The sequence below is a fragment of the Lycorma delicatula genome, chromosome 6 (assembly GCF_047948215.1).
Source record: "Lycorma delicatula isolate Av1 chromosome 6, ASM4794821v1, whole genome shotgun sequence".
In the NCBI taxonomy this organism is placed as follows: domain Eukaryota; kingdom Metazoa; phylum Arthropoda; class Insecta; order Hemiptera; family Fulgoridae; genus Lycorma; species Lycorma delicatula.
In genome coordinates, this window is record NC_134460.1 from 140,885,176 (window position 1) to 140,909,171 (window position 23,996).

Here is a 23,996-nt window from a genome sequence, read left to right on the forward strand (position 1 = left end):
GTTGGAAAATTCCATAACACAGAACACTATTCCTGAAATGGAGTTGTAATTTAAGTTTTTTATTCACATTTTCAATAATGTTATGTTATGAATATCGTTGTTAAATATATTCAAATGTTAGGCCTATAATTTCCTTATTCATTATGAAGATTTATGTTGTCTTCATTATTCTCATAACTTCTCTTTCCTTCATTCATTACTGTAGGCCTGTAAATTCATGTGGTTCACAATATATTTTGGTAGCATTAAGATCTTTGGCAATGAGAAATTGAATCACAAACCAAACCTAACAATTAATAGGTGTGCCTATTTTGTCAGCCATTATGAGAACGAAAATTAAACAGAATCATGAGAGAATAATCCATAGCTATCTAATGAACTGGTTAATTCTATGTCTGATTGATTTTTACAAATTGCAGCTAAGTAACATCAACCAGCCCTTAGTTATATCAGCAAGTTTGAGAAATTTTTTTCATATTATTCCTTTGACTGGTGTGAGCGTAATTTAAATCTGAATCTGGATTTCACTGAAGAAAATTTTCCTAAGCAGAGATATTAATGGTAAAAACCTTTGTCTGTAATATATTTGTATAATGACCCAGGAAACAGATTTTCCAACCTTTTTTTCCCAGCTCTCCTGGGCCAGGCATACAATGAAGTAAAGCTCAGTCCAGGGGAGTTTCCTTCAAACTCAAACAAGGCTCCAGTTCAGCTCGCTGGTTGGATCTTTTGTGATCCTGCCTCAGATCATCAGGGAGGGGTTAACCAGGTTCGACTGCATCATACCTGGGCCCTCCCAAGGACTCGGTCTGTACATTTTTTCGCCTGTCTCTAACTACTAGGAAGGGGGAACCAGACCCAATTATGTCGTTCCTGGGACCCACCCAGCAGCCGGGTCTCGATCTTTTGATTCCCCAGCCTGCAGACGCTGGAGTCCCCAGCTGATTGTTGGAGTCGAGACACCTCAGCCTGCCTGCCGGCTCTTCTAGCCGGGGCTGTTCGCCCTGCCCTAAACCAAAATCCCTTTTGACATCCTTCGTCATCTTTTCCACTTAAAATCATCCTCGCCAAACCTTTGACGGCTCTCCAGTTTGCCGCTGAAGCCAGCATATAATCTACTAGTTCTTCTGGTGTTAGGTCAGCGACTCCAGCCCTGACCCCAGAGTTTTGCCATTTCTGGCAATGGATCACGATGTGCTTCACTGAATCTTGCTGAGTACATGCACATTGGCAATTCCCTTCTGCCTATTCTATACAGGTACCCCTTGAAATTGCCTTGTCCTGACATGACCTGTGACATATGGTAATTTAATTCACCGTGTTCCCTAGCGAACCATTTCCCCAGGTCAGGGATAAGTCCTCTGGTCCAGCTTGCTTAAACAGTAGCCCTTCTGCTCCACTCCATCGTCGAATAACAGACAATCTGGCGTCTGCCTTACTCACTCCCGCAAACTGCTCCTTTCTCTCTGAGATGAGCAAGTCCCAGAAAGAACGCATGCAGCATTGCATGAAAGTGTCCTACCACCCGTAACAACTCCTAGTAATGCTCTCCAGTGGACCCTCTGAAGTCTGTCGAAATTTCACTGGATGTTAATTGCCCTGCCCGGCAATACATACAAAAGTCCGGCGCCACATACAAAAGAATTGAGGCTATGGCCGACATGATTACCCTTCGTTTGACAGAGCCAGGAGCAACCTGGGAAAACATAAGTCTATTTAAGGCATTCACTAACCTTTCCGCCTTATTACAAACTTCTGTAACATTTTCACCAAATCTGCATGCTATATCCATTATTACGATAAGGTATTTGACCTTATCCCTCTGATGCAACAGCTGGTCACCGATTCTCAGTTCTATCATCTTGTGTCTCCCAGTTAGGGTTATGAACTTACATTTGTTAACCGTCAGTTTCAGCCCATGTGGTTTGCATCCACTCGTCCATTAAAGATAATGCAGTATTGCCCATTGCCTGTATTTCCTCTTCTATCCTTCCGCTGACAAGGCCATCGGTGTATGCAATGGTCTCAGTCCGTGCTGGCAGACGCAGGTTCAACAAACCATCATAAACCACATTCCAAAGCAGGAGCCCCAGCACCAACCCCTGCAGAACACCTCCAAATAGCTGAAACTGGTAGCCACCTTGTTATGTATCAGCTGTGGACCACCTATCCTTTAGATAATCTCCGACCTACCTGCACAGGTAATTACTAATACCTTTCTCTCTCAGTGACTCCATAATGGAACCCCATGGTATGGAATTGAATGCATTCTTTACATCTAGCAAAATTATTGTCAGTATATTCCTCGTTCTCCATGTGCTCTCTCTCTCTCTCTTTTGCAGCCCAGTTTATCACTCTTGAGATCGCTTAGGTGGTCGACTTCTCCTTATAGAAGCCATTTTGGTTAGGGTAAATACCCACACCCTAGTTTTTAGTTCTCAATTATTCTTACTGCCAGCATCCTTTCCACCGCTTTAACCATGGTATTTAACAGGCAAGTAGAACGATATTCCGTTGGCTCAACAGTTGGTCTATCCTTGGGGAGGAAGACCACCCGTGCCTCTTTCCAGTAAATAGGGAAGGAGCCACTCTCCAGACCCCTATTAACCACATCCGTGGTCTCCCACGGGATCTGTCTCACTAGGCTTTTGAGAATCAGTGCTGGAATCCCATCGAGTCCAGGGCTCCATTTGTTACCCAGTCTACCAATTCTCCAGGTCACCTCATCCATCGTGAATCTGCGTACCTCAAAAGTCCTGTGGTATGTCTACATCTTGTTCTCGACAGGAAAAAAATTTCTCAACCTCTCTTATTGCACTCTCCTCCGTAAGTACGGGCAGGCGTCTTCCTAGCTTCTTTGTTACTATACGAAACACCTGCCCCCAGGGATCGTGATCTAGGTCTGCACTAAGTCCAACCAGTTCCTACGTTTCTTTGTCTTTGATTCATAATTAGTATCTTTCTGCTCTCTTTGTAACGATGTATTGCAATGAGGCATTCTTCCCCGCCTTATCTTCTCAGGCGCTGCATAGTCCATATTTTAACGCTGCATATCCTGGTGCAGCGGGGCAATCTGCGGAGTCCACCAGTAGGCCAACCTGTATGTTCCCCGTCCAACTGGAATCTTACCTATTTTTTGTTTATAGTTGCCTGCAGGGCCTCAGGAGTCAACTGAATTCCATCATTGACAGCTCTGGCCACATTTGTGGATACTGTTTCGACTTGTCTGTAAGTCAGCCTTGAGGGCAGTCCCCGATCTCTTCTTCTGAAAGATCAGTCCCTAATCTCCAGCCAGGTTGCCAGATGATCACTGGCAATGTCGTCCCGGAGTACACACCAATCACACTGGTGCAGGTCCCATCTGCCGTCCAGGATAGCCAAATCTAGGACTAAAGCGTGACCCCCAGCCTCGAACATGGGGATGGTGTCATTTACACAATTTAAACCATTGACTACCATCAAGTCTGTCAGCAACTCACCAGTGCAGTATTGTCTTCTTAGTTGATCTAGTTATTACCTCATGGAGATCAACACAATGCCATCCCTCCTTTCTAGGGATTGCCAAGCGATCCGTCCATTAATGTCTCTGATAGCTATCACCTCTTGTGTCTGCACACCAGCCGCTTCCTGTGACAACTTACTTATTGGGCTTAGTCGCTACAATGAAATCAGCCTCATGCCTGCCCGCTGTCTCACCAGCCAAGTCATGAGATAACAAAACCAGGAATTCATTAACAGGATTCTAATCATGTTTGTTAAATTTGCACACTCCAACCCTCCAGTGTGATGATCAACAGCCTGCAATCCAGGCATTTCATGCTTTCCTTACCAGCTGCTATTTTGTGGCCACTTCCCCCACTGTTAAAACAAAGGTCTGCCTTGTTTGGACCCTGACACTCTGATCTGCAGTGCTCTGGAGGCCAACAACGGTAGCATCTATCTGCTTCCTCACGAATATGGGCTCAGCAGTGGACCCATCCTATTTGGATCCTCTCCTTGATTAGCTTGCAGGCTGCTCAAAACAACATGATTACTGTAACACTCTTGGTCTCCCTGTATGCCGGCCTTATTGAGGGGATCTTGAATTCTTCATTATTACCTAGGGCCTGTGCTATTGCGTCCTTTATCTCTTGTTTTGTGGGGTCTTCCACGTCTTTTTATATGTAACACAGTACGTCTCCCACTTCTTGTTTTGAAATCAATCTGTAACTCAGCAGTCTTGTTATGTAACGTTGCTATAAGATTCTCCGCATTCTGTGCAGCCTGAACAAAAATGTGAATTCATCATTATTCCCCTTTTGAGCGATATAAGTTCTCTCACCTTCTCTCAGGAAATTATGGACTTCATGGTCTTAAGTCAGTGTAAGTCCTCCCTGCTGCTTTCACAACTGACGTCCTACTCTATCACAGGGATAGTGGTGCTCTTTACACTTGCCAATCTTGACTCTTGTTTGTCAGGTGCACCATCTTGTTGTGGCCCAGCCACCTTCACCAGTCTCTCTTGTCCTCTGTGCAAGTATATTAACATTCTTTCTAATGTAGGTATTGACTCCACAACCAGGCAAAATAAAAACCAAAGACTTGAAGCTGCACTTCTGTATATCCACATTATTCATTTCCAGTATAGTTGACATGTCACGTTCAATGTTACCTGGCTTGATTGATGGGTCCACACCCTGAGCCCAGGCCAGGTCTCTAAAGGAACATCTACCACCAGTTTCTGCTGCCAAGTCATTTATCTGCTTCACCTGATTGATAATATCAGCTGGCCATCTCTGAGGGATGAGGTTCACAAGCTTACAGTTAATTCCTCCTGTAGAATTTCATTGACATTGACCTTGTTTGGCTCCTTTGTCTGTGTAGCCTGCGTTGTCGTTATTGGTGGTGATATTTCCCATTAAATATCTTTGACAAAGTCTTCTAGTGGTGCTCTATAAACCTGGGCAAGCCAGACCCAAGATTCTACCCAAGCTGGTGGGTAATGCCCTGGAAACTGTCTGGGGCTGGGTCCTCCTTCTCTTAGGACACCAGCCTAACTCGTTTTTTGCCCTTGAAGTTTGGCTACTTCTCTGTTTTTGAGATTGCGCACTTCCAGACGTAGAAGTACCTTCTCTAACTAATTGATCCAATGGGAGTGCATGTCTTCTCTGCATTATGCGATTTTCTGCATAAGGGCCAAATCCCGCTTTCAATGAGACCCCACTTGATGGGTTTCAGGGGGGGTAGATTTCCCAACCTAGGTTTCTGCATCTACATCCTAGACCATAAACCATCTATTTACTATATAATTAATTTTATATGTTTTTTTGGACATGGTAATGGCTTAATTTACTTCAGTTGGCTGTGTTATGTCAATTAACTGGTTGCTAGTATTCCATCACTAAGGAATGGTCTCATGATTGCAGCAATTTGCTCTTATTGGTATTTCCTTCCTATCTACAATTGTTCATTCCTGTGATGTAGCTTTTTGTTCTGGGTCTTCAATGCTGATGAAGATTTCTGGTATTCATTATCATGAGAACCTCTTCTTAAAGAGAGTGTTATGAAGTTTAGCTGAAATCCTTCTACGAATTCAATTGCCCTATGAAAAGAACTGCCTAGAGAAGGCTAATTTAATTGTAAGTAAAGGATATATGTTATCCCAATTTGCTATGATATTCCATAACCAGTTGTCCATTAGTATTTACCAATAACAAATTTTTTGTAAGGAATGATGGAAATGTAGGTTTGTTTTATAAATATTTGTCATTATGTTGCAATGGATTGGAAAAAAAAAGTTTTATGAATTTTTGTACAATAAACAATATTAATGTATTAGAAATTAGAAGGAAAATAGAGACTACATTGTAAAAGAAAGCAAACATTTCGTGAACAGCAATCATGATTAAAAAAGAAGAAAAAAGATGTAGAATTAAACAAGACAGTATTAGGTAATATTCAGAATTAAAATGCATTGGCATTGGAAAAATTGTGAAGGTTCAGTTAGTTACTGCTTTTTTGCCACGCTTATTAATGACTTTTCATTAAACAGTATTGCAAATGGTGAATTACTTTAAAATTATTAAAATTAAAATGATTAAATATTATAGTTATCACTACTTTAAAAAAAGACTGCAAAAAAAGTTCTGCTTATTTGACTCTGAGCCGTCCAGTATTTAATAACTTGACTTTATTAATTACTAATTCCTTCTGGAGACTCCCTATTACAATTTTTATTTCATCTAAAATATTTTCATAATTTAAACTAGAGATGTATTTTGCTAAATCATAGTTAATTTTTTAGCTTCATATTGTATTTATTAATTGAATTTTTTTAATTTGTCAGATGTTGTATGTAATGGGATCCATGCTGGAGAGGCCTGCAATTGTGGCAGAAATGACTTCAAAGTATCCTAGAATATTAAAATTATTGCATAATGAATTAGATACTGTTAAGGTAAGTTATAGATTGACATGCTGTAATCTGAAATTTTTTTATAGTATACTGAGAAAAATAAAGTGTTCAGGGTAATTTATTCAAGGCTCGGCTGATAAATTTTGCATATATATGCATAGCATGGGAATGAAAAGAGATATTGTAATGAAATAAAAAACTGAAATAAGTACAATATCTTAGCTACAGAATGCAGTATTTATTTTTCAGTGTAATCTCCATTTACACTGATACACTTTTCCCAACATGTGACAAGTTTTTGCATTCCATTACTGAAAAATTCTGGCGGTCTTTCTCGGATCCAAGAGGCCACAACTTCCTTAACCTTATTGTTGGTTGTGTAATGATTACCTTTCTGAAATCCCTCTTGAGATGAGGGAAGTAGTGGAAGCAGTACCCATCATGGACAGATTTTACAGTAACCCGATTGCTCGATAATATGGCTTACTCATTATTTCGATATGCCTAACTGAATAGTGATGCATTACTTGGTGATTTGCCAGTCACTTTGAAGCAAATCGTCCGCCTCCTTTCAATGTTTCTAGATCCGCCGATGTTCTGGTTGTCTGCTGTGAGGTGCGTCCTCAATTGTTACTTTACCAGTTTCATATTTGCAAAATTTCATTGCCCACCTACTTACAGTACTGTCAATAGTTTCATCACCGTAAACTGCTTTTAAACGATGAAAAATATTCATAAGATTTTCTGCTGTTAAAATTTGATCACTACGCGCTGTTTTAACAGTGTTGATATATTGGCCATACTCGACTCCATTTTAACTGCTACTGAAGACAAACCGGTAAATGGATTTCAATGCATTATCGCAGGTTTGTAGAGGGGGATTTTAGCTATCATGTGCTGCCACGCCCCAGTCGAAAGTGTGCAAAATCAGTGAAGCCTTGTATGTAACATCCTTTCATGGTAAGATATGTTGATGAAATCTAAGTAATATGAAACCCTAATGTAAAAATTAAGTATATAATCATTTTAAACAAACTAATTACTTTATTGATAAATGAAAATTTCTTGTACAAACTGATGAATACATATTTTGCAATATATACATATTAATGAAAACAGTTACAAGGGTTTATAAAAAAAAAATCATAATATCATCAGCCAGTAAAAATAGTCACTCTGGTCAATAAATTGACCAGAGTGACTATTTTATAAGGCAAAAACTTAAATTATATTTATTTCAATCTAAAATGAACATAATTATATTGTTATAGAGATCATAAATAGAATTTATTAATTATGCATAGAATTTATGAGTATTTAGTTTGTTATAATCGTGATGGTTATTTTGCAGGAACTCTATGATAAACAGTTACGAATGTATAAAGAAACAAATTATATGATAGATCTGTATTGGCCACCAGTTGCTGGAATACTTATTTGGATATACAAGTTACGATGTCGAATTCAGAATCCTGTTGAGAGTTTTAAGGCATTTGAAAACCCGTATGTAGTTCCGTTTACAAAATTATTTATAGATTTTTATTAGTCTGTTAAATTCATTTTTATATTTATATTTTCTATTAATTAATCCTGCAGCAGTCTGTCCATTTATAGATTAATATAAAGTTATTTGTTGTTTGCATATCTCTCAGGTAAATTTGACGCAGATTATTTATGTAAATATATTTAGAACTTTGTTATGGGAAGAGGAGAGTTAGAGATAGACTCCATCTTTCATTGAATGTTCTTGAAAAGTACAATATAATAAGAGTAGAATATTGTGTGCAGGGGTTAAGTTGTCTCAATACATGTATTGTTAAAAACATTTGTACTTCCTCCTGTAATAGTCAATAAATCTTAAGAGATTGAAATAGGTTGCCTTCCAAGAATTATATTTTACTTTTCAAGTTAATATTTTTATCAAATAATGAAGATACTTGCATTTTTTTGCCATTATTCTAAAACAAGTAGATAAGTATGGGTGTGGGAATATGATATATTCATTAACCCAATGGTAAGCATAGCACAAAAGGCCCTACATCAGTCAAGACGTTTCTTAAACTGAGAAATTAAAAAATTAAGAAATCTTAAAAAAGTGTAATGATGTGTAATTCTTGAATTTGACTATGTTTCTCAAGTGTAGTTACTATTTTTATTTGTGATTGTAGTCCATTCTTGCAATTGCAACTGTAATGTTTGCTACCAATAAGAGATCAAATAAAAATAAAATTACAGTTAGAATATAAAATTATGTAATGAAAGATATTAGTTTAAGAAGTTAGGCTAAATTTCATTAAAATAGTTCAATAATTTCTGTAGATGTAATATCTATTTTAAAAAACAAAATAACAGACTGATGGATAAAAAGGTCTTTATGAACTTTTGTAGGAACTTTTTTCTTGTTTGTTTTTGCTGTTGAAATATTGGATAATATTTTAAATACATTGTTATATATTAATAATAAAAGTTAAATTATATAATATAATATTATATTTGTTATATACAGTGTAGATGGTGTTATGCTATCTACGGTTGAAGTAAATATATTAATAAATATAGCGTAGTTAGAATAATTTGTCTGTAAATTGGTTGTACTTACTGTTTTATTTATCAATTAATAACAATTTTTATGTGTAAAATTAAAAATTTTTAATCTAGATTTAGTTTCAAATTTGAGTCATCATTTTGTTTTACAGGATCGTTCAATGTGAAGATGCAAAAAGAATTTTTGAAAAATATGAAGATATGATGAGTCTATTGGAAGAATTTGAACAAGAAGTTTATTATAAATGGGATTCCACTGTGACAGGCATATGTGCTGAAAATCTTGCTAAAACATTAGTAACTGTACGTCCCAATTTATTGCTAGAGTTGAACTTTGATCCACAGGTAATGCTTGTAATTTAAGTGCTCCTTGAATATCTAATTTTATTTAAATTGTCAGTAACTAATTAGTCATTAGTTAAATTAATTGTCATATTAACATGGCAACTTATTTTAATTCTAAGTTAATGTACAGAAAAAAAGTGAAAGCTGTTTTTATATGTATAAATTTAGTGGAAATTTAAGTTAATTGTTTAATTTATTGAAGGAGCTGGTGGGATTTCATGGTTGATCATAAAGTAATTATTGCAAAGTTTAGAATAGTTTAAATGATTGGGAGGGGAGATAAAGTATAGGAAAAAAGAGAAAGGAGAATAAAAGTGTTAAAGTTAATACTTTAAAAGAAGTAGAGAAAACTTGAAGAATTACAAAGTACGTTCCAAAGATTGAAATAGAGAAGATAGAAGTAGAATGGAATAAGTTTAAACAAATTGTTCATAAGTTCTGAACTAAAATATTGCAGTAAAGTAAGTACCAAGGAGAAAGATAAGGAACTATCACATTGGAAGGTTAGAGTGAAGAGGTAGTTTAAGGAGAAGAAGAAAAGGTGAAGTGGATAATAAACAGCAATATTGCGAGGAAACAGATATGTAGAAGATAAGAAATGTCTGTAATGGGTAGAGTAGAAAAAAGCAAAACCTGTTCATGAATATTGAGAGAGACTTAAAAAAGGAATTGTGTGGGATGATGAGATTAAAAAAGTACAAATGTGACTTTGAGCCTTAAGAATCTGACATATATGTTATGTAACCCATCAATCAGTGGGTACTCTGAACAGCTGAAAGTTGACTGTGCCGATCATGGCATACACTCGATTCCTGACTAGTGTTAGGGTAGTACCATATATATACTATACATGGTATATATATCTGTCTGCTTCTTTAGGGCTAGTGTGTGTGTTCGCTCAGTGACAAACATCAGGATCTGTTAGAAATAACAATCCATGTATGAATAGATTATATTTTCTAGGTTAAATAATTGACCTGACAAAAGAAGTGTTAACATAATTTTATTTCTTTTGTATAGTTGAAAATCCTTTTTTGGGAAAATAGTCTTCCTGTTCCTTTTTGTTAGCAACACCAGTTTGACTTAACAAATTGCTTTTGAACAAGATATCTGAGCATTTAAAAATATTTTATTTATTTATTCACTTAATTTAACAAAACAAAAAAGAAGAAAATTTAAAAAGAAGAAAGTTTAAGAGGAAGAAACATTATATTGTATTTTTGATAGTTGTGAATTGTAGTTAATGTAAATTGTTAGTTACAACTGAGATGACATTATTGGGCAACCAGATTACTGTATATTTTTTCTTTAATATTTTTTATAATTTTTATTTACATCGTTTTAATTATATTTACAGTAACATAATTCATATGGTTTATAATCTCAGAAGGGTGGCAGTATATCAATTTCTACCAGTTGGTTGGTATTGAATATTTATTAAACTGCTGACAATTATATCCTAATCTGTGTAAATAGAGGAAAATAAATCTTATGAAAAATTAATCCAGTAGATTTTTTTTCAGCTTGAAGCAACATTAAAAGAAGTTCGTTATTTAAAGTTACTAGGAAGAGAAGATATTCCAGAAGCAGCTAAACAATTGTTTGACAGAAAAGATGAGTTTTTTGAATTTATTTATCATCTTAAGGAAACCATTCAATGGTAAGTTAAATTGGATCATACTTCTTTTTCTGTCATTGTGTATGTTAATTGATTAGTTAAATGTACACATGCACATATCTCTTTTTAGACATCCATAGAGGATTGGGAAGGAGTAAATTTTAAACATGGTTTGATAAAAAATGTACTATTAAGCAACTGAACAATGTTTTTAAGTGTTTAAATACTTATATAAAAAAATATTTATTTCTCCTTTTAATTTAATTGTTTGTTTGTTAATTAAAAATATTTTTTAATATCTTATTTTTACACATAACTTAATTTTATTTTGAATGAAAAACGAACAAAGAATAGTTTTTTCTTTCTTTTCTTAAGACAATTTTTCAGGATATAGTAAGAGAAAGTGACATGAAATTTAATATTATTTCTACATTTATGTTGTAGAGTAGGGCTAATTTCACTTTTATTATATTTTATATTAAATATAGTATGCAACGTAGACTGGAATAAAATGTTCAGCATTTTGAAGAAATTAGGGTTCAAATACAGAGATAGAAGAACAATTGATAACATTTACAGGAACCAAACAGCAACAGTAATAATTGAAGAACATAAGAAAGAAGCTGTAATAAGAAAGGGAATCTGACAAGGATGTTCTCTATCACCATTACTTTTTAATCTTTACGTAGAACTAGCAGTTAATGATGTTAAAGAACAATTTAGATTCGGAGTAACAGTACAAGGTGAAAAGATAAAGATGCTACGATTTGCTGATTATGTAGTAATTCTGGCTGAGAGTAAAAAGGATTTAGAAGAAACAAAGAATGTCATGGATGACCACAGAATGTGAAAATATGAGGAGAAAAGATTATGGAGGTAGAAGAATTTTGTTATTTCGGAAGTAGAATTATTAAAGATGGACGAAGCAGGAGCGATATAAAATGCCAAATAACATCGGCGAAACGAGCCTTCAGTTAGAAATATAATTTGTTTACATCAAAAATTAATTTAAATGTCAGGAAAAGATTTTTGAAAGTACATGTTTGGAGTGTCGCTTTATATGGAAATGAAACTTGGACGATCGGAGCAACTGAGAAGAAAAGATTAGAAGCTTTTGAAATGCGGTGCTATAGGAGAATGTTAAAAATCAGATGGGTGGATAAAGTGACAAATGAAGAGGTGTTGCGGCAAATAGATGAAGAAAGAAGTATTTGGAAAATACAGCTAAAAGAAGAGACAGACTTATAAGCCACATATTAAGGCATCCTGGAATAGTCGCTTTAATACTGGAGGGACAGATAGAAGGAAAAAATTGTGTAGGCAGGCATCGTTTAGAATGTGTAAAACAAATTGTTAGGGATGTAGGATGTAGTGCGTATACCGAAATGAAACGAGTAGCACTAGATAAGGGAGTCTTGGAGAGCTGCATCAAACCCAGTCAAATGACTGATGACAAAAAAAAATAGCATGCAAATCTGGAAAGTAAGTACCATTTTTTTGTATCACCACTGCAGCGTTGTGATCTCAATGCTGAGCACACAGCCACTTTCTCACATTTGTTGGATTTTAAAGACTCTATTATAAGTATAGCAATGTTTGTTTAGGTTCATTAATCATTGTTTACAATTTTTAAGCTATGAGAATCCTGCCAATTGTGAAATTAGAGCAGTTTAGATTAGTTTAGTTTAGATTAGTAGATTTTTAAATGCAAAAAATTTCAAACTAGTTTATATTAATCAGAATATTAGTAAAATTTATGATAAAAAATCTATTGTCTTAACAAAGTGCAGGCCATTAAAGTCACTATCTCATATTTTTTGTTCATCTTTAATAATTATTTTAGGTAGATGGTGTACAATTAGTAGTTTGGTTTTTTGTTTTTTAATAATTTTATTTTTTCTGTATCTTTACCATTCAATATACACATACTAATTTTGGTATGATATTCTGGAATGCCTTTTTTTTATTAGTAATGTGTTATTTAAATAGAAATTTGAGTGTTAATGAATAGATGGTGTACGTGCTAGCCATTATGCATTCCTACTTTCTTTGCAGAGCACATTTTTTGCTTATACTTCAAGAATGATGAATTATTCAGAAAAATCACATGGAACTTTAACATTTTATGGAATATCATCATTAAAGTTAAAAAATAGTGTAATTTTTAAATTATGTCCCTCTGTTTAGCGCCCCCCCCCCATCCTAGATAAGACAGTTTAAAATAGCTTATGTTACTTCCTAAAAGTGGGTTGTAATTGGTTGGATCTGAAACTATAGAAATGAACAAACAAACAAGTAATAGATTACAGTTACCACTCCTACGGACATAGGTAAAAATTAATATAATTTATCAATACAGAATAGTTGCTTTATTTCTAAAGTTAGCATCCAAATATTGAACACAGTACAGCAAAAAGAGAGAGAGAATGAGAGAGAGAGAGAGAGAAATATGTCAGCCACAGTTAAAAATTAAGAATTTTTACAATAATTTTTACTGTATTAATCACTATTATTATTAGGTTTGATATCTTCATAATTGTAAACTTACTCTGCCGCTCTGATATCACTGTCTGTAATTATTGAGTTGTAGTTGTGTTTTCATTGATGTTCTTGTTTTGAAAAGTTGATGTACACGAGTTGTTTCAGAAACTGTAGGTTTAATTTCATTTTCTTTGTGTCTTTCTGGTTTTAAGTTTGAAAAAAATAAAACTATAAGTACAACGTATTAAAAAAACATTAATACAGCAATTTTGATTGTAAATGTTAGAATATGATGTGGCTAAAAGTAGTATGCTATACTGAATGATTTCTAACTAACAACATTGAAGAAAGGTGTCTAAATCACACAATTGCAGGTACTGTAATGTTCTCTTTTTCCTACTTATCTCGCTGCAAGGAAAAATGAATTCCACACAGCAATGCTTTGGATGTTTACTATATGGATTTATTACATAGTTATGAAAAACCCAAGAAACAAATTCTTACTGTACATTTTTCATGTCAACTGATGTTGTTCTCCATAATTATTATACCTGTAAAATACCAATATTGATTGGGACCTGTGTAATTATTTCTTTGTTAATTATTTTTAATTGATGTTGATTAAAAATATTTCTTGCCAAATGTTTTCCACTATAATTTAAAAGTTATTGAAAGTTAAATAATCATTTATAAAGCTGTAACTGCCTTTGTAAAACAAACTCGGCTAAGGATAATCCTCTATACCAATTTAAGTAAACAAAATTATATGTAGTGATATATATTTTATTAGTTATATATATGTTTTAGTGAGATGTAATGAAATTTATAGTGTACATTTATTTACACTGTTTGTTTAATTTTAATGAAATTTATCTATTTTATTTAATGAAATTTATATAATGAAAATTTTATTTAATGAAAATTGGTAGTGTATTTTTGTTTTTCTATGATATATTCATAATAATAGTTTACTGGCTTGCTGTTATGCTACTTTTATATTATCTTTGGTTTGAGTTTGATATCTATCAATGATTTTGTGTTGCATCATTTTGTATTTTGTCATCATTTTGACATTATTAAAAAAAACAAAAAATGGTTTTATTTGTGTAAATGCATGTGGAAAAATAAATAAGTGTACATTTTATTTTATAGGTACAATAAAATGAGGGAGCATAGTCGACCACAGGAATTTCGATTAGTTACATTTGAAATAGAGGAAATTGATAGCATGATAGCAAATGCTCAAGAAACACTTAATTGGGAATCTGCAGGTATATTTAATTTAAATAAAGAAATATTTATTATTTTTGTTTAATGTAACTTACTTATAATTTATCTTGGTTGGTATATATTTGTATAGTTATGAAGATTGCTTTCTATTGTACTACATTTTACGTAGTTGCACATTTCATCTATATAGCAGGTCAGAAACAGGTAGTATTGCTACTAAAAATTATAAAATGCTTTGGCATATATTTAGAAGGAAGGAAACCAGGGAAAAACTTGGATCAGAGAAGCTCCATAAAAATAAATGAATAATAGAAAAGTGGTAATTGTTGAATTTTTGTTTGCCGAGAAAATTTTTGCAAACATCTTTAAATGAAGCCCAAGCTGCACTTTCTACACTATTTAACATTGAGTTACGTACATCATCTTTGACCAACTTTCTTATTTGAGGACCAACAAATATTCGTTAATTTTTCCTTCACTTACATTCACTCACAAACCAAGACTATCCTTCTTCATTGCTTTTACAAAATTGTTCATTAGTCCTAGTTTGATATGGAGAGGGAGTAAAAATATTTTTTTGGGTTCAACTAAGAGCTCATGAATAATATTTTTCCCATTTGGAATTAAATTGTCTCGTTTCTTCCTCTCTTTGGTAACATAATGTTTATCCCTAGCTTAGCTGCCCATTTGCAAAGAAAATACATGTACTTAGTATAGCCTAACTGCATGCCTCACAAAGTAGCCATAACTTTGAAATCACCACATATGTTCCACCTAAGTTTTTTACAATTTATTTTTTCAAGAACGCCTTTTGTCACATCGTATGGTATTGGTATTGTCAGCGATTGGTATTGAAGGATATTTGTTACCATTGTGTAGTAGAACCACTTTTAAAATATAATTGGACGAATCTATGAAAAGGCACTAGTCCTCAGGTTTATGAACTTGTCATAAGTGCAACATCAATATTTGTGCAATAAAGCAATTTATTTTCATCAATAAAATACTGGGAAAGTTCTTTTTATCGGCTTCAAAAGCCTGAAATTTTTGTATTTTTTTGAAGTAAATTCCAACCTTGCAGTCTGGATCGTAACAGTTCAGCTTGATTTTTTTGGTAAATTTAAATCCCGAACCAAGTCATTTAATTCACCTTGTGATATAAGATGTGGCTTATTGGAAGATAATTCAAAATCAAAATCATTGTTTTCTTCAGTACTGTCTGATTCTTCATTGCTGCTTTTGAAACATACATTCACAGGTGGCTCAGGAACTGGAATAATTTCACTTGGAGGTACAGGCCTGATTGCAGATTGTAGTGAAGGATACTTTACAGTATGTTTAAATATTTAAAAAATTTTAGACACATTTGTTAAACAAAAGTAACAATTGGTTACATGATCCTTTGGTTCACGCCAAACCATAGGTACACCAAATGGCAAAGCCTTCTGTGTACCTTTGTCAAAAGATACTATTGGCACCTTTATCATGGAGAACTGTAGTAAGGTCAGACTTAACATTAAAACAAATAAATAAGATGAAGGGATCAAATGTAAGGAATGGGATGGGTGGGGGAGAAAGGATAGATTGAGGTAATTTACTGTCTTGCATGGGACCCTTGGAAGACAATTATTCAAAAATGTATATGAACGTGTTTTTTTAAGTGTTTAATGAGATTAGAAAATTGAGGTTTTTATTTTTTTAAATTAATATTATCTAAACACCTCAAAAGAGTAGGTTTTCTTAAAGAACATTTCAACACATTCAATACTGTCATGAAGCAGCATAACCACCCCAGAAATCAAACATGTTTTTTTAACACTAAAACTGCATTTCTATCAAAAATTATTTTCAAGCTAAATCAGAAAGGAAGCATAAGTCATACCAGCGGGACAGTAAATGATAAATACTACTAAGGAGCCAGTTGGCATATAGGTGGCAGCTGACCAGCTCTTGTTACCGTCTTCTGTCTACACTCTCTTGTTTTGCCACTATAATACTGCATGTATTTACATCACAGTTTGTCATTTGTTAATGAAAATAATTCATTTTAAAGGAACATTTAGGCCAAAGAAAAAAGCATCTTTCTCAGCAGCCATATAATTTTTCAAAACTACATAAATATTCTTACATATGGATAATATTGAACTACTATGAAAAAATCCAAATAAAATAACAATGATGGTTAGACACAAATTCTTAATGAAAGAAATATTTTAAACTCGAAACAAATTAACAACAAAAATAATAGTCAATTTATATTAATTACATGAATGTTTTTACCATAGCATAAATAATTCAATATCTACTTATACTTATTTATGAGGAAATAAAAATACGAAAAGCTTTTTCTCTTCATGTAGAGTAGCAATATTTATAATAAATTATAGACTGCTTGCAAAAAAAAATTACTTTTTTACAGAATATTGATGTATAAAAAAATAAAATAATAAAACAACAAAGTTCTTATTTATAAGATCTGAAACATTGGAAACACAACCCAGGGTAGTCAGGACATGTTTTACAGTAGAACATTCTATCCATTTTTAGCATTTACTATTTTTAGTGCAAAGGCGGCATTTTTTTTCGAGTTCAACCTCCCTCACTAGTTTCCCATTTGCCCATGAAGTGATTTCCAGGTACTGCTCTGGACCTTGTTGCTTTTTCTCCCTTAAGCACTTTCTGTAATAATTTTTTTACAGCTAATTTAAAATCATGGAAAGATATTTTCACTTTCATGGTGTACTGAAAAGTTGATACGTGTTCATTACAATCATCTCAGTGATATGAATTGCAAGCTTCTTGTACCAACGATTGGTTTTTTCTAGCTTTCTGGTAATAGGAGAGCATTTGATTTTTATATTTATTATATTCTGTAATAGCCTTCGGTTTTTCTATAGTCTGACCTCTCCTGTTGACTGTTTTTTTACATGCTTGTTTTTGTGCTCACTCAATATGTGCATAACTTCTCTTTTATCTCAGCACTTACAAACACGTACTCCTTTTGAATATTGGCAAACATATTCATCAATTCTTAGTTTTGCCTTAGTGTCTTTTCTGTTATTATGAAGCATACTAGTGGTGAATGTGAATAATTTGGATAAATTATAGGGACCATAAAAATTATTCACATAAAGCAAATGACCTGCTTTTAAATTCTCAAATGCAGAACAACATTAACAGAATGACCTTTTTCATCCATATCATCCATAAGTTTGGTGTACACTTTTACTTTTAAAATTGTCGTGTCAGGTTCGGTTAGCAGATACACCTTAATGCATGCTGTATTTTTGCTTTTTATTTTTAATATATTGTTGAAATATCAGACGACTGGGCCACATAATCATTGACCAAAATTCTTTATTGGGGTAGTATAAAGGTCTTATTTTGTATAAATAGTCTTTACAACCTACTTCTGGTTGATTTTGAGAAAAAATGTAGGCATCTAATAATGGACATGAATCTGTTTCTTAATATAAAATTATTTTAAAACATAGTATATTATACAACTGAGTCACCCAGTAATCTTCTAATCTATTTAGTTTGATGTTTCCATCTGAAGTATAAACCCTAAAAATATTCAGAGTTCATCTTATCCAAGGGGTTTCTACAAAGACATTTGTGAGTGAGGAAAATGAGCTTTACATTTTAAATTATTTGCATGAAGGTTAGTTTCTAACAGAAGAGGTGTAGAGAACTCATCAGCTATAAAATAAAAAAAATCTAATAGCTTACCTTTGTTTGATATAGGAACAAGTGAACCAAGATTTCCAGTAAATGGAATTTTCTTCAAGCCTGTGGTCCAGAAACCCATTTAATACTCTATTATTAGTTGAAGTAACTGGAGCTCCCATAGAAGTCTTGTTGTCTGCATTGTCTGGGTAGTCATTTGTAGTCTGGTTACCATTGGCTAGAGTAATTTGTGTTGGTTTTGCTGCTGCTACTGCTGTTGTTTGCCACAGATAGAATCAATATTATTGTCATCAAGATTTTGAGTGCCAATAATTGTTTTTACATTTTCATTGTCAGTATCATTACAAAAATGAATTGTCACTATCCCAAAAACAGTAATCAAGAGCCGATATCACCATTAAAATACTCATCACTGCTTTTGTTTTCTAAAATTTGTTTCTATTCAAATTCTGTCAAAATTTTATTAATCTAAACATTGTCTTTTTGATCGCAAAGGACAAGGAACATTATGGTCAGCCAAAATGAGTATACAAACAGAAAACTAAAACCAGGTCCAAATTATCTTATATAAAATATTAAGTATTAGTATATTAGGAGAGAACATGCCCCTCTCTATATAATGAAAAACACAACTGAAGCACCTGCAGATTAGGACTGCTGGAGATATGTTAATATGAAAGGTGCCATTGACCTGTGAGATGACTATACAGTGGGCACCATGTGTGCTTCCTTGGTGCTGAATGTGTTAAAATTTACAGGAAATTATTATATTTGGTTGGTAATTTATATTATAAAGTACCTTAATTTTTACTTAAGTCACTCTCATTGGCTGAAGTATTATCTTATGTGAAAATAGTTCTGTTATTAGGACTGATTTTTCAAACAATAATTATAGTATTATTTTTAGGAATGAAAGAAATGCATTTTTAACAATGTAGGCTGTTTAACTTTTTCTTTATAAAATGATACATTTTACGAAATTCTTTGAGACAGTTTGAGGTGTCACTCATATGGTAATGAGTGGCATAACAAGGTAATGATTTTTGTGATTGTAAACTTCAAAAAATTTATCAGCTGATTCTTATTTCCTGTAATGTCTCCCACAGTTGTCCACTACAATGCAAGTTTAGTTTTTTTTAGAGCTCAATGGATTTTTGCTTGTCAATTTCCAATGTTTTCACATTTTACCTTACAATCGAAGGTGCTTTCTGAAGCAGCCCTGAAATAAAATACATGTATTCGGGTTCTATTATCTTGATAATTTTTTTTAGCTTCACTGAAATGATTTTCACAACATTTATTATACACAATGTAGTTTTCCAAAGTAGATTGTAAAGTTTTCACAGCAAGATGGATTGAAAAGGTCATGACTCCCAGGTTGACGTGTAAACAACATTGTTGATTTGTAAACAATAATGAAATCATTTTATGAAAAAAAATCTTATAAACATTTTAATGATTAATATTTTTTTAAGGATTAATAATATGTTCAATGCTGATGTGACTGATTTTCCATATTCACTTCAACAAGCAAGCCAAAATGTATCTAAATCTTTAGATGTGAACTGTAGTTGTAATGTTTTGTCAGGCAGACATTTCAATGAGCTGGTTGTGAATTTCACCTGGTAACTTAGCAGCTGCAACAATGTTTTCACTAAATGGTACCCATCTCTTCAAGAAATCATTTTTATCTTCCAGGAAATACTGCACCAAGTGAATTTTTAGCTCTGAAATCATATGCATGCTATCTGAACTGTGGTGATTAATTAATAGTGTCTTCTTCATTCAAATTTTTTCACTATAATCGGAAGCGAGTGGAAACATCAAAAGTTTTGTTTTGAAGGCAAATAACCAGTCAGTCAAGCTTCTTAATGAAAGCATGAACTTTTACTGTTGTTAATAAAATGCTTTTATCCCGTCCTTGTAAATTCACATTCTTGTTATTTAAATACAAAAATGCATCAGCTAAGTAAGCCAACAGCAGCAACATATACACATTATTGTGTAAAAACATTGAGAATGGAGTTTATTTACTTTGAAAAATATTAAATCATCTCTCAATTCCAATAACTGGGTCAACACTTACCACTGCGATAACAATCTGACTTCTTTTTTCTTTTTACCCATTTTATCACATAGTTAAGCAAACAGTCTATTCTGTGATGGTAGACTTTTAATAAAATTAACCATTTTTAGAGCTTTATAAACAATATATTTTTTGTGGCAAGAGCATTGCAGTAAAAGAAAAGTGCTTCCATTCTCCACTTGGTATAAGATGATTTTTTAATTTTTTCAGAAATCGACTGTTCTTTCCTGTTGTTGCCTTTACACTATCACTAGATACTGCTGTAAATTTTGTCCAATTTATGTTATAGTTTTTAGTAGCTTCATAAAAAACATCAAACAGACATTGCCCTGTTGTTGCATGACCAGAGGTATTGATTTGCAAAACAACATATTTTGATTGATCTGTCCCTATTGCATTCATATCTCAGAAAACATAACTGAGATATTTCCTCACATCTGTTAATTCATCAAATTGAATACTAAACACTATCGTGTGAACATCTGCATCTGTGCCATTGATTCACCTTGATACTATGTCATTAGAATTTTTTTATTTCTTCTGCCTATTAAAACACTGATCAATTGCAGCACGTAATATAAGGTTTTCTGTGATTGTATGGGAGTTTGGACATCTTAGCTACTCTTAATACTACAAGATGCTTAAAGTGTAGTTTTATCAGTATGACTTTATTTACAAATAGAAGTCTGTTGATTTCTCAAAGTATGTAATCTTCTTTGTAAAGTATGTAAATTCCAAGGGTTTCCTTTTATTATCCAGATGTTTAGTTTCCAAGTGTCAAATTAATTTTGATGGCTTCATGCTTTCATCAGAGAGGACTTGAAAGTAAAAAAATGAGTGTGACTTTTCATCCAATGAGTTAAACCCATAATTTAATTAACTGTCACTGTACAATCACTTTACCAATCAGTTCATTGAATGTAGATGGCTTTCTTTGTTTCCTCTCAAGTTTATTCATTTTACATAACAATCTAATTGAAAAAAGTAAACAGTTACACTGTTTGATCGCAAAAAAACCAAAACCTCAATTATTATTTTCAATGAAACTATACTTTTAAAAACTTTAAGGCATCAGACGCATGTTTTGCATTTGAAACTAAACTGATATTCTGCAATCCCTTATGCCTCTTTCATAATGCGGGGAACATCTTAAAATGTATCATATGCATATTTGAACATGATGCTCTGAAGTGAATATTATGCAAGCAGACTAATTTACAAGGTGCATGTACACATAAATTTGGGAGCTGTAAATTGCTCAAGTTTGTACAATTTATACATGCACACTTAAATCCTTAACTATAAACACAGCTAAATAATTTTATTAGGTTTCATTGGGTTGTGTTGTGGGGATGATGACATTTTCATTATATATATTTTTTTCTTTTTGAGGGTCGTGGAACTAAAAAGGTTGAGAATCACTGATTTAAGGTGACTGAAATCTTGGCAGTTGTCTGCAAGCATAATCTTTCTCTGTACATCAGCATAGGTTTGGCTAAAATTGCTTTTTGATTCAACATGTCTACTTTCTTCATTGGTGTGGTTCAGCATATCACTCTTTTTGCATGGGTAAGGACTACAGCCATCTGAAGCCAGACTAAAGCTATCTTCTTTTGAAATATTTCTTTCTAAATTTTAACATCGATGATCAAAATGAATCCAAAAATATATGGTGTTCAAGCTTGGGTAATCAGACCGGAAAAGATTAATTTATTAAGCATTTATTTAACAACAAGCACATAATTTGATTAACAAGAAACAGCATTTTTATCTTTTTTTCTTTGATGTATACAATTTCCAGTTTTTACAGATGACCAAAGATTATATAACCAGACTTACTTATTGAAGTCTCCATATTGTAAACTATGAGTTGAGTACTGTTGTACTCAAATCTGAAGTTATAAAATGATAAAGAGGGTTGAAACTCTTATAGAGAGATTCTTAAATGGATTAATCAGTTATTTTGTGGGTAAATCTGATCCTTATATCCATTCAGTTTTAATTTTTTTTTTCAGGAGTTTGGGATTATATTACAAGAGTTGAAGATTTGGTGAATAAACTTGCTCAGAGAGTAATAAGAGGGCAAGCAAATTTAGAAAAAGTTATTCAGTTGATTAATCAGTGGAATTTTTTGCCTTTATTTGATCGTGTTGGTGGACATAAAGAAGCACTTCTTGATTTGGAGGTTGTTCCTGAACGAGTTACGAAGAGGTAATCTTTATTCTAATTTTATTTTGCAGTTCCACTTTGATTGTTCTAGTCTATAAAATTATTATAGAATCAAAATGTAGATGTATCATTCACCTGAATTTAGTGGCAGCTCTGTTATGTTGCCAAATTAGAAAAAAAAAATTATTGTTCTGATTGTTCTTCTTACCTGATAAAAATAGATCTATACATTTTTATACCCTTTGAAGAATTTTCGTAGTTGAAATCAATGCATTTACTCTTATCAAGCTAATGGTAGATTTGAAGGTTTCCTTCTATTTGTTTAGCTGATGTAGACTTAATTCTTTTGAAAAGTGTTTAATATATTGTTCTGGGTAGACTTACTTATCTTTAAATTCTTAATGTTTAAATTGTTACTGAATGAACTAAAGCTCTTTTGCTGAATTGTATTATTGAATTCTTATTTTACTTTCCAAATGATAATAATCAAATATATCAACCCTACATTGCTAGTAGCTATTAATTGTAAGGTTTGGCTGGTTTAGTTTTAGATTTCTGCTTTGCTTTGTTACAGATATAATGAAATTACTATAGCTGGTCTAAAAATACATGAACTTATTAAAGAGAATTTTTATTTGTACCACAATGTGCCCTTGCCAGAACCTCCACCTTCTCCCCCACCAACAGAGAGTGAAGGTGAAATTAAGGATTTGTTACCTGATGATTATCAACTCCCTGTTACATCAGAAGATGACGAGTCTCCTGATGTACTGGATCAAGAAGAAGAAATTGGGGAAGAAGAAATGGGGGAAGCTGAAGAGAAAAAGGATACTGGTGTAACTAAAGAAGTTTTAGAAAAAGATACTGAAGGTGCTGAAAAATCTGAAGAGGATGAAGGTGAGGATACTTCTTATTATAAAGAAGAAGGGGTAGAAGATGTCATTGAGAAACCTGCTGGTGAAGATACTAGAGCAGAAATATCGAAGCCTATTTCAGCAGATGAGAGGGAGGTTGATGCAAAAAAAAAATCTGTTGAATTCAAAAAGGAGCCTTCTCCAACAACTTTACCAGAAGAAGTTTCTGGTAAGAAAAGAAAATCTACAATGGTAGAACCAAAGCGTCAAAGGTTATCATTACAACCAGAACTAGAATCAAAGAAGTCTGGACTAAAAGAAGTAAAGCAAGCTTCAATTCAGCCTCTAAAAGGAGTTGCTGAAAAGACTGCAACAAAAGAAGAAACTTCGACTTCAGAGACAGAATCAGATAAAGAAGTAGGAAAAGGTGGTAAGAAGAAAGGTAAAGGAGCAGCTAAGGGAAAAACTGTTGGTAAAGGCAAAGCCAAGAAGAAAAAAAGAAAAGCAACTGCAGATTCTGAAATTCTACCACCACCTCAGCTTACTGTTTCTGTAAGTGTTGCAACTATTATCTCACTAATATAC

The 23,996-nt window shown here is 33.2% G+C and overlaps 1 protein-coding gene across 1 annotated transcript in view; it reads left to right on the forward strand.

The window, feature by feature from the left end:
* The window catches only part of LOC142326949 (dynein beta chain, ciliary-like), a 235,359-nt gene that overhangs the window by 8,351 nt on the left and 203,012 nt on the right, over positions 1–23,996 (forward strand). Inside the window, exons 4-10 of the mRNA XM_075369680.1 lie at positions 6,326–6,436; positions 7,746–7,897; positions 9,091–9,283; positions 10,807–10,943; positions 14,535–14,653; positions 22,404–22,599; positions 23,132–23,963. Of these exons, the coding sequence (XP_075225795.1) occupies positions 6,326–6,436; positions 7,746–7,897; positions 9,091–9,283; positions 10,807–10,943; positions 14,535–14,653; positions 22,404–22,599; positions 23,132–23,963 (1,740 nt within the window). The remainder of the gene's footprint in view (positions 1–6,325; positions 6,437–7,745; positions 7,898–9,090; positions 9,284–10,806; positions 10,944–14,534; positions 14,654–22,403; positions 22,600–23,131; positions 23,964–23,996) is intronic.